Source organism: Lepidochelys olivacea (genome assembly GCF_965140295.1).
Source record: "Lepidochelys olivacea isolate rLepOli2 genome assembly, chromosome: 11".
Classification (NCBI taxonomy): Eukaryota; Metazoa; Chordata; order Testudines; family Cheloniidae; genus Lepidochelys; species Lepidochelys olivacea.
In genome coordinates this window covers 72,121,329-72,133,668 of record NC_140421.1, presented here as the reverse complement: position 1 = coordinate 72,133,668, position 12,340 = coordinate 72,121,329, and the positions used below count along the sequence as shown (strand labels likewise).

General features: G+C 43.5%; 1 protein-coding gene across 1 annotated transcript in view; it reads right to left on the bottom strand.

Annotated features, from left to right (window-relative positions):
- TRPM8 (transient receptor potential cation channel subfamily M member 8) overlaps window positions 1-12,340 on the bottom strand; it is a 129,947-nt gene that overhangs the window by 73,737 nt on the left and 43,870 nt on the right. Inside the window, exons 4-7 of the mRNA XM_084643494.1 lie at window positions 8,601-8,757; window positions 2,868-3,045; window positions 1,633-1,805; window positions 125-299 (exon numbers count right to left, since the gene is read on the bottom strand). Coding sequence (XP_084499620.1) covers window positions 125-299; window positions 1,633-1,805; window positions 2,868-3,045; window positions 8,601-8,757 — 683 coding nt within the window. The remainder of the gene's footprint in view (window positions 1-124; window positions 300-1,632; window positions 1,806-2,867; window positions 3,046-8,600; window positions 8,758-12,340) is intronic.

Sequence of the window (12,340 nt, the reverse complement as noted above, 5' to 3'; positions counted from 1 at the left end):
AAAAACACTTGTCATCCATAGCATGGCAACATGAGAAAACTTGTTTCCTCCCACAGTATGTTCTGTAGCATCAAGCCCTGTAGCACCTGAGCAGAATGATCTGAAGTTAGAGAACTGCACCAACCTGGGATAACACGTTCCGAAATGTATTTTTCTAACTGTGTCCGTAGCTTAGCCTCTATTGCTGGATGTCCATGGGTGCCGTTATCGACCAGCAATAGGTGGGTGTGGTTATTGTCCAGGCAATACAATGGGTCTCTCTTAACGTCATCCATTATGTAGTGGGCTGAATAGTACCCCTAGAAACATCAGCAGAGGGTTTCCATTGAGATCAGAAGGGCATGGTGCATGCAGTACTTGAAATGGGGTCACAGAAGGTCAGTGGGCATGACTATTGTTCTCTTATTTTCCAGATTTTAGCAGCATAAAAATTTCCAGACCAAGTCAGACCAAAGGTCCATCGAGCCCATGGCCAGCACCAGCTGCTTCAGAGAAAGTTGCAAGAGCACTCATAACTCAGTTATGGAATAACCTGTCCATGGAAGACATTCTTTCCTTCCCCCCATGTGATGGGTTTGTGCCCAGGAGAGTGAGGGTTTACACCTCCTATAATTTCATTTTATATAACGGAACTGTGGATGTTCTCATCACTCATATAGATGTCTAGTGATTTTTGAATCCTGCTAGGCCATGTTGAAAATTAACAATTCATTTCTCCTCTGTTTTAACCACTTTCTAATTTATGACCAACCTTTACCCCTCACCCCAAGACTTAATGCTACTTAGTGAGGGTTTTTGTCAATGGGTTTTCAAAAAAAACCCAAACAATCTATTGTCTCCTTTGTCTGCTATTTTGCTGTTATGCTCTAAGAAATCTAGCAGAGTGGACGTAGGATAAGACAAGCTGGTTTGTTCCTCCTCCTCTTCAGTTGAAATTTCTGCCTTTTACCGACATATGCAATAATACTGTTGCATTACAGATATTTCTGGTAGATACCCCAGTTCAATCCAAGCACTACTGAGTGCCTCTTTGCATTCCCCCAGCCTCTAATGCTGCCACAACTTTATATTCTTATGCCACAGTAACCAGTGGCTGCTGGAATAACCTCTTAAGATCACTAGCAGACGAATGAGTTAGAGCAGCCTAGCTTACCCAGGCACATGGCCAGCACCAGAAATGGGACAACACAAACGTGAACAAAGACACTTTTGGACCACCCACCTTGTTCCTGTGCGGAAGTGCAGCTCAGCTGGATGAGAGACTATATTGCCCCCTTCTCCTTTTTTGAATCCACCTGGCTGAGTCTAAGTGGCACATCTTTTCCAAAATCCAATGCACAATTTGTGAGTGCCATACATCTCATTTGTTGTTTAACCATTATCTTTAATAGGCAATGACTATTTTACAACACAGTGCAGCACAAGTTCTGTAGCAGGAAGAGTTTCTAATAGGACCTCACATCCAAATCAGCCACAGGCCAACGGCATCAGGCTCCATGCAGATAATGGTGTGGATGGAGAGCAGTGAGGCATTTACCGAGAGTAGACTGCGTTTAGTCAGAATATAACTCAGTTTTGCAGGGTTTTCACTGGCTTCCCATGACCCCATTGACAGCACTACATGTTCCTCACCTCAGTATCACTGCTTCTGATCAAACTATCCCGGTTGGAAATCATGCCCCAGGCTGCTATGCCGATAGCCACCACGTTCTCCTCTGAGCTCCTACTGATGGTGTTGTCTCTCACCACCTCTCCAATGTATTTCATCAGTCCATAGTGAGTGCCTCCTGTGAAAATCCAGGCCCCTGCAGATGGTAGGTACCAAATGAAATTTAGCCACAGACCTACCACTGTGCACAAAAATTGTTTTCTCTTTGTAAATATGTGCGTGTGTCATCCCCAATTCTCCTCTGCCCTGCATCTCGTGTAGTCATGAAGGCCTGTGTTACGTGGATGCAAGAAGCTGATATGGTAGTACTGCGCACCAATGCAAGTGACAACACAAAAGGGCAAGGCAGTGGGGATTTTGGCCCTCGGGGTTGTTTACCTTCAAGACACTAAGCCAACACATTTATCCTCACTAGATCACAGGAGATATGTTAATTTCCATATGATACAGGAAGAAGAGATGTTAGGAGATTTACCCAAAGCTACAAAGGACACCCTTGTCAAAGCCAAGAATGGCTCTCCACCCAGTTCCCAGGTCATTAGGCCATACTTGTCTGAAGTGGACTAAACAGGCAACAACTAATAGAAAGCTCTGCCTCTCTGCTGAGTATTCACAGCTTCTTCTTCTCCGCCAGACTTATTTGGCAGAAGGCTAATATACCAGCTGACTGAAATATTCACCTCTCACTTCAGCTAAATCACAACTGCACTCGCTGAACCAAGTTCTTCACTTGCTTGAACAATTCTGACTTCAAAAAGGGGTTACACTAGATGTGAATTTGTAGTAAAAAAAACTTAGCCCAGGTTTTTTAATACAAATTATTATGATTTCTATTATCCTGCTCTATGTGCCAATGGCTACAACTGAATTCACAGGTATTAATTGCATAAATGATTGTAAAAGGCATGGGAACACTCAAAGTGGCATCAGAAAAGATAGACTTGTCCCAAGATATATGCCTAGTTTTTTCGCCAAATTAAGCCCACATTCATTTAACTAAAAGACTCTCATGGACTTCAGTGGGACCAGGATTTGTGTCTTGATCCATATTCCCTGATAATCTATTTTCCTTTCCCTATATTAGTGTCTAACATCACAGTTTATCCACTATACTGACAAACCAAGAGATACCAGGCTAGCCCAATGGCGGAAAACATAAAAACTAGTAGCTTCAAGGCAGCCCAGATACCCCTTTTACCTTTGGACTGGGCAATGTAGATCAGCCTGCTGAATATCTTGCGCATCCGTGGCTTTAGGGCAAAGTTTTTTGCTCCCCCTGTGACTGAGATGACAAGGTTGGGATTTTTCAGGTGCCAGTGTTGAGTCATCAGATCATAGAGCATTTCAGAGTCTGTGTCGTAGGATAACCGGATGTACTTCAATGAGAGAGGACACAATACAGGGTTAGCAGCAATAAATGGCAACAGAGTAATTCTATTTGGTCTCAAAGCGATGGCCTGGTTCCCCACTCCCTTGCCCTCCATGCAGTCATTTATATCTAGACAAAATACAAAGCAGGTGTCAGAATGATTCCATTAGGTGACATTTGTCACCCGCATTGCACAGTAGTAAATGACCAAAGTGCAAAGCAATGGAGAATCAGGCCCAGTGTGTGTTTTCTAAACACTAATTTTATGGCCTGTATTTTCCCCACTCCTAGGACACCTGAATAGAGATGGGCTAAGTTTTTCAAACAAATTTATTCAAAAAATGCAGTTTCAGCCAACCTGAAACTATTGGTGAATTTGATCCAATTAGTTTTGGTTGGGAAAAAATGTTATTTTAAGGTCAGCTTCAGAAAAAGGATGTGTTCCCCTTTCTCCGCCCTTATAACCTTTAGCCCAGTGGTTAGGGCACTTGCCTAGGATATGAGACCCAGGTTTGAGTCCCCACTCTGGATCAGGGACTTGAACTCACATCACATCCCTGCCAGGTGAACATCCTAATCACCAGGCTGTAGGCTAGCCCAGGGTAGGTGGCTCCCAATCTCTCCTACCGAAGCTGTTCCACTTGTATCAATTCTTAAATATTTATTGGGCCAGAGAGAGAGAGAGAGAGAGAGAGAGAGCGAGCATGGCTCTCTGCATGGTGATTAAGGCTCTCACCTGGGAGGTAGGAGATGGGGATTCAGATCTTCTCTCTGCTTGTGATTTACCTGTGCATGAAGTCATCAGCTCTGAGGAAACTCCAACAGCATGTCTCCCCAGCAACATGGGCTACCACAAGCACAATCCTGTTCTCTGCACTGGCTTTCCAAGGAAAACTCAGGCCTTGTCTACACTAAAGGTAAAAGTCGATCTAAGCTACGCTATTTGAGTTACTTGAATAGTGTAACTCAAATCGACATAGCTTAGATCTACTGACCTCAAGGTCCATGCTATGCGACATCGACAGGAGACGCTCTCCCATCAACTCACCTTATTCTTCTTGAACAGGTGGAGTACAGGAGTCTACGGGAGAGTGATCGGTGGTCGATTTAGTGGGTCTTCACTAGACACACTAAATTGACTGCCGATGCATCGATCGCCAGAGTGTCGATCCTCCAGTAAGTATAGACAAGCCCTAAGTCACCTGCATGGTCCCGGCGAGGCATTTAATGGCTTGGGCCCATGATGTTTAAGAGATGGCCTAATGCTTCAAGGTGGAGACTGTGTTCAACGAATCCACCCCTTAGGCACCATGGAACTTCCTATTAGAAGGGTAAAGCTTATCACAGAATCATAGAATATCAGGGTTGGAAGGGACCTCAGGAAGTCATCTAGTCCAACCCCCTGCTCAAAGCAGGACCAATCCCCAATTAAATCACCCCAGCCAGGGCTTTGTCAAGCCTGACCTTAAAAACTTCTAAGGAAGGAGATTCTACCACCTCCCTAGGTAAAAAGAAAAGGAGTACTTGTGGCACCTTAGAGACCAACCAATTTATTTGAGCATAAGCTTTCGTGAGCTACAGCTCACTTCATCGGATGCATACCGTGGAAACTGCAGTAGACATTATATACACACAGAAACCATGAAACAATACCCCCTCCCACCCCACTGTCCTGCTGGTGATAGCTTATCTAAAGTGATCATCAAGTTGGGCCATTTCCAGCACAAGTCCAGGTTTTCTCACCCTCCGCCCCCCCACACACAAACTCACTCTCCTGCTGGTAATAGCTTATCTAAAGTGATCATTAAGTTGGCCCAACTTAATGATCACTTTAGATAAGCTATTACCAGCAGGAGAGTGAGTTTGTGTGTGTATGGGGGTGGGGGAGTGAGAAAACCTGGATTTGTGCTGGAAATGGCCCACCTTGATTATCATGCACATTGTAGGGAGAGTGGTCACTTTTGATAAGCTATTACCAGCAGGAGAGTGAGTTTGTGTGTGTGTGTTTTTGGAGGGGGGTGAGGGAGTGAGAGAACCTGGATTTGTGCTGGAAATGACCCACCTTGATTATCATACACATTGTGAAGAGAGTGGTCACTTTGGATGGGCTATTACCAGCAGGAGAGTGAGTTTGTGTGAGGGGGTGCTGGAAATGGCCCAACTTGATGATCACTTTAGATAAGCTATCACCAGCAGGACAGTGGGGTGGGAGGGGGTATTGTTTCATGGTCTCTGTGTGTGTATATAATGTCTACTGCAGTTTCCATGGTATGCATCCGACGAAGTGAGCTGTAGCTCATGAAAGCTCATGCTCAAATAAATTGGTTAGTCTCTAAGGTGCCACAAGTACTCCTTTTCTTTTTGCAAAGACAGACTAACACGGCTGTTACTCTGAAACCTCCCTAGGTAACGCATTCCAGTGTTTCACCACCCTCCTAGTGAAAAAGTTTTTCCTAATATCCAACCTAAACCTCCCCCACTGCAACTTGAGACCATTACTCCTTGTCCTGTCCTCTTCTACCACTGAGAATAGCCTAGAACCATCCTCTTTGGAACCACTTCTCAGGTAGTTGAAAGCAGCTATCAAATCCCCCATCGTTCTTCTCTTCTGCAGACTAAACAATCCCAGTTCCCTCAGCATCTCCTCATAAGTCATGTGTTCCAGACCCCTAATCATTTTTGTTGCCCTTCGCTGGACTCTCTCCAATTTTTCCACATCCTTCTTGTAGTGTGGGGCCCAAAACTGGACACAGTACTCCAGATGAGGCCTCACCAATGTCAAATAGAGGGGAACGATCACGTCCCTCGATCTGCTGGCTATGCCCCTACTTATACATCCCAAAATGCCATTGGCCTTCTTGGCAACAAGGGCACACTGTTGACTCATATCCAGCTTCTCGTCCACTGTCACCCCAGGTCCTTTTCTGCAGAACTGCTGTCTAGCCATTCGATCCCTAGTCTGTAGCGGTGCATTGGGTTCTTCCGTCCTAAGTGCAGGACCCTGCACTTATCCTTGTTGAACCTCATCAGATTTCTTTTGGCCCAATCCTCCAATTTGTCTAGGTCCCTCTGTATCCTATCCCTGCCCTCCAGCGTATCTACCACTCCTCCTAGTTTAGTATCATCCGCAAATTTGCTGAGAGTGCAATCCACACCATCCTCCAGATCATTTATGAAGATATTGAACAAAAAGCTTGTCTGGGCAGAAGACCAAGCTTCCTTGCGGGCTGATCCCAGACTGTGGAATGAGCTAAGACTCTTACAAACCTCACCACGTTCCACTCCAAGTGCAAGGCATACTGCTCCAACATGCCTTCTCCGCACACACAGGCTGCACATATTTTAGGGAAAAAAATATAAGAACCCCATCACAAAACGGCTGCATTGCACATACACACCCCTCTGGGGACAGCGAGAGAGACAGAACAAACCCCCGTCGTGAATATTAGTCCTGTCGCTTAATGCACTATTTATTATTTGGATATAGCACAGTCATGGACCAGGACCCCACTGTGCTAGGCATGGTACAAACAGACCAGGGACAGTCCCTGTTCCAACCAACTTATAGGTGTAGAACTCATATCCCAGACAATTGCACTACTTTGTTAATTCTGTTTGGAGTACTACAAAGCAAGGAAATAGATTTTCAAAAGCACAAATGGCACTGAATTCCATTAACTCCCAAGGGGCACTTAGGCCCCTAAATCTACTTGTGCATTTCAAAAAAAATCTAGCCCAACATCAACTGATCCCCACAGGAACACACCCCTGGAGACTTTAATGTCATCATTTTATCACACATAGAATAGGCCATGGAACCAGCCTCCAAACTCCAAGAAATATGGAGGATTAGTAGGAGGCCAGGACCATCCACAAACCTCCCTGCATACCCTGAGGATACTGGAGAGACTGATGTCTTCTGCAGCTGGTGGCCACCCTGGGAACCTCCTTAAAGGGGAACCACAGTGCACAAGGGACCAATGCCACTGAGGGATGTATTATTGTCCTGCCCTGATCTCTGCCTGATATATGAAAGGATGAAGTGCATCTCTTCTCAGCCCTAGCCTGACCCACCTTTTCTCCCCAAGCCACTTCAGCCACTGCTCACCCTTTACCCCACTACATAGCACCCACCTCTGGACAACACAAGCGCTGAACGTGTAATGGGGGAAGCTGTCAGAAGGCAGGTGCCAACTCACACACAGATCTGCACGCTAAGGGTCCCCTTCACAGGTACACCAGGGATCAGGCCCATTATTGATTAGCAAGAGAACCAGAACTTGAAGACTTGAATGTATGCACCTTGCTTTACAAGTGTTGGATCACATTTATATAACAGATCATAGGAAGGTGTGGAGAACAAGCAGAACCTGCTCCCCTCCAGCTGCCCTGCAGTTCAGATAACATGCTTAAGACAATCAATTTTATGTGCCCATAGCTCCATTTTAACAGTGACCATGGTGGGCAATTCCATTTTTTCATATAGCCCCCTTTAAACACTTATTCTAAGTACCATAATCTGGTTCTTTACAATATGGCATCTCCAGCTATCACTTAAAACAGACTTCCTCTCTTCACTTACAATTCTTTTGTTCCTTTTTCAGTTGTGCATAAAGCTAGGACTGATTGTATTATATGCCAGGATGTTAATGACCTCAGTGAACAAACCAAGCAATGTTCCTGAACATCTCAGAGCAAAAATACGTTTTTCTTTTTTTTTTATTAAGATGCTACGGGGTCTTCAAATATGGCCATCTGAACATTTAAAACTGGGCATAAGATCATCCAAAAGTCTTCTAAATCCATATTGAGCTGTGTGAAAAATGAGAATTTTCCCTGCAAGAAACTTTGCAAGAAAAAAATCCCAGTTGAAATTTTTCAACCCAACTTTTTTCAGTATTCCACAGAATTTTTGCATTTGAAATTGGATGAAAACAATTTCATTTCAAAACCATTTTGTTTCTAAATGAAATTTTTCATTTCGATTTTTGAATTTTTTTGGTTTCTTTTAAGGTTTTTACCCACTTGAAAATGTGTGCATGTGGTGGGGAGTGGTTAAAAATGTGGTAAAGTGGGGGAAAATTCATTTGTGACTGTTTCCCCAACTTTCTCCAGTTGGAAAAAACAAGAATTTCAAAACCAGTGGTTTTTTTCCAAAAATAGTTTCAGTTCATATAATTTCAGAAAAACAATTTTTTCTCCAAAAAGCACATTTAACCCTATTTTCCAACATTAAAACAGGTCAATTTTAACACCTCTGTTAAACTTTAAATAAGTTGCCATTTTCCAAATTGCTCAGCACCCAGCAGTTCTCACTGACTTCAGTGGAAGATATTGCGGGCTTAGAATGCTTGGAAAAATCAGATTGCTTATTTAGGTACCTAAATTTAAGTTCCTTGTGTTTGAAAAATCTAAGCCTTTTTTCCCCTTTTGATTGTTTTGGCTTCTTTTTAATTATTCTGAATTTATTTCATAAAGGCTAATGCAAAAAGCCACAGGACAGAAGCCATTTATGGATAGGCTGGAGTTAAAATACCCAGTGGCAGCTCAGCAGTTACTCACCTTCCCTCTTTTCCCAAGATTTTCAAACTGAATGTCACCAAAAGCATCAGTGGGAAGTTCCTTTGTGTGTTTCCTATAACTCCATTTCTCAGTGTTATTTACCTGCGTCCCCTCTATATGTTGGCTTTTGGAATACCCACACTTACACAAGTTGTCCCTGCCAAGAAAAGTGAATAGAAAAAAGAAACAGATTAATATATTTTGCCCAGAAAACTAATATTCTTCTCTTTCAGTGATTGATAGCATAATGACAACTAAGACTGGTGAGCAGTTTTTCCACATGTATTTGGCAAGTAGGTTGGCTGGACATCATTCAACTATAATGTTACAACTTATGCTTGAATAAATAGGATACTTCTAAATGGGAATTTAAAGTTTTATTCTTGAACAAGTTATGGTGCTTGGACAGAAAGATGCACAAGGCCCAAGGTGAAATGTAACATCTATAGCTGAGGTCTAAGCAAGTGGGGAAGACTGAAGAAAACTAAAACTCAAGTGCTAACACATATTTTCAAGTATTCGTGTCATGGGCCTATCCAACAAACAAAAAGTATATTTTGTGTTCTAACTCTGTAACATTGCAGAAAGACCTCAGCTTGTGTATGTACAAAATCAAACACGTGTCAACACCTACTCTGCTCCATATTAGAGGGGCTCTGACCTGTTTCTTGTTTAGACAATGAGGGATTTTCAAATCCCTCTCCCTTTTACTCTGCTTTAGCCAGATTGAAGCTCAGTTTATTAGTGCCTTTCGGATGGTTTCCATCTTCATGTGCTAACACCATAACATTTGCTTCTAGACTAAATCCTGCCATGAGTCAGATGATGCCAACTTGAACTTAACTATCTTAACTTCACTATCTGAAGCCTATGACTTGGGGACTCCCAATGACTACATCCCAGGATCATCTCAACATGTCTTGGTATCCACCACCCAGATGGATTGAAAGAACATATAAAAGTTACAGTATGTGACTTCTCTTGAGATAAGCCCTATACACAGGCACCAGGTGTTCCACCACCACCCAATTTACATCATGCCACAGAACTGCGCTCCAGAATCTCAGCTTTGCTTTTAATAAAAGAAAAATGTTCCTTGTTCTTATGCTTGTGAAGATAACCTTGAAAACATAGAACAGGAAATCAATTCAATATAGTAAATCAATGCAATGCACGTGGCACCCACCTGAGTCTGCAGAAAGCTTTAAACAGTAACTCCAAAGGGTGTGACCAGCTCCATTCATTTTACTCGAGGCTTCATGAACTCTGGTGTTTTCTAAGATGTATGGGATTCAGCAATTCTGCCACAGATTTGGCCATTTTGCTGCAGCTGCAGCCAAGAGCCCAGCATTTTGTTACAGACAGAGCACAGCCCAATATCTGCCTCTTGCTCTCCAACTTTCCTCACAAGGCAGTGTTATTGGATTACACTGCGGGAGGGATAGCTCAGTGGTTTGAGCATTGGCCTGCTAAACCTAGGGTTTTGAGTTCAATCCTTGAGGGGGTCATTTAGGGATCTGGGGCAAAAATTGGGGATTGGTCCTGCTTTGAGCAGGGGTTGGACTAGATGACCTCCTGAGGTCCCTTCTAATCCTGATATTCTATGATACACTGCAGGCTTCTTGCACGGGTTCATGGTACCAAGCAATAGGGTTTATGGAGCTAAAGTTGGAGTCCGGCTTGCAGCCAAAGGAGCTGGAAGTGAAGGCTACTGAGATGAGGTACCTGAGCCATTGAAGCTAACTACAAGGTCCCCTTTCTCTGGATGAGGATGCGGGTTCTGAGCTGGGTTACCTGGACAATATTGCAGAGAGTGAAAATGGGCTGCTTACAGTATAGAGGGAAAACCCATCCTTAGAAATAGTCACTGTCAAAAATCATCAGAAATTTTTGGCCCATAAATATTTTCAACAATGGGTTGAATAGGTGGTTGGATAGCGATGTGTGGGTGGTGGGAGGGGAGACAGAGCTGGGAATGAAGCACTTTTCTTGGTAACAGAATATATTCACATTGCCTTGAAATTTAGGGGTGGATGATGCAGAAATTGGTCCCAAGGTGTTATGGGGTACACAAAGGCTGTTAATAAGTGTGGAACTGACTGGCTAAAACCTTTTTTCTCTGAAGTAAGATATATGAATTGCTGTGGTGGGGGTGCAGGCTGTGAACTCTATTCATAATGCTAAACAGCATGACACAGGTGCTCATCTGGTGCTAATTATATCTTTGAAAAATCAAAAAGTAAATGCCAGATCATGTAATAGTGGCATCCCACCATATATCATTGTGAAGTACAAAGGCAACAGACCAAACAGACTTTAAAGTGAAGACATGAACAATTGCCCAGGTCTTTAGGTTTGACCCGTAATCTGAGACAGGAACGGCAAACCGCAGCCAATGGGAGCTGCGGGGGAGCCGTGCCTGCAGACAGTCAGTGTCAGCAAAATGTCTCATGGCCCTCAATCAGATTATCCTGATCGGCCGCTTGCAGCCCATGGGCTGCCCACCACTGCTTTAGAGGATATAGCTCAGAGCAAGTCTCTTTAATGAGAGGATTCTAATATACTTCTCAGCAACACTGCAGTTCATGAATATTAATTAGTTCTCTTACTCAAGAAAGTTAAGTGTACTCCAGACAGATAAGCTGGTAAGGTTTCGATGTTGTCCTGCATAAGCCAAAGATTTGGAAGAGACACTTGATCCAACACCATCCAAACAGAACGGTTTTGGACTGTTGGAAGTAGCCCTTAGGGTGAGTCGGTATGGGCATGAAGCTAATGGAATGCAACCCAGCTGGACTCCAACCTCCATTTTTGTGCTGTACTCAAGAAGATACCTACAGTGGTCTGGCCATCTATAGCCGTAAGTTTATAAGAGTGTTAACATCCCTGATTATCTGCAAGGTCTCTGAGAAGTTCTCTCAGGAGATGATTATGGACAAGAATATGTCATATATTCCTTTCCCTTCTGACCCTATCAGAACACGGCACTGACTGCCTTCAGAAGAGCAGCTCAGTGCAAATAGGAAAGTTGAAATAAAGAAGGGGAAAAGGCTTTATGAACCCAGGTTTTCCAACACTCTAAAAGAATGCTTCATAAATTCTCTAGGAATATAAAGTGCTGATGTGTTAATTGGGAACTCTGATGAAAGACAACAATATATGATGTGTTCTCTCACCAAGCAGGCACAGCCCTCTCTGGGATTGAACATGGCAGCTAACCAAACCTATCCCTCCTAAAAGGAGAGGATGGTGGTGGGCTCTACAGAATGGAAATGCTGCGGCAATGTCTGATATTTTCCTCCTGGATTTGTGGGGGGAGAATCTGATGAGAATCAGCTCACTGTCCTTTTTCCACCCTTCCTCAAAGCTGGATCCCTACAGAACTCCAACAAAGGGCTTCTCTGAGGTTGTGGGAAGCATGCCGCAGTTTATATGTGAGAGGAGAGGCGCCTGTGCCGAAAAGGAGCGTGCAGTCCTCAGACATGCAACAGTTGGGTTTTGTTGCGGTATCAGTTATTAACCAGTTTCCTTCATTTCTAGTTTGCCTTTAGGTGAGATGTAAAGCCAAAATCCTGACAAAGTCACGGTGCTTAAAAACATCCAGCAGGCCTTGACAAGTTTAGTTTTTATGCACATAAGGTATTAATTTTCCCTGGAGTCCTGTCCAAATATCAGCCTGGGCAAATAGATCCTGACCTAAATTTCTTACCTACTCTCATGTTTGTGCTGCTTTAATTATA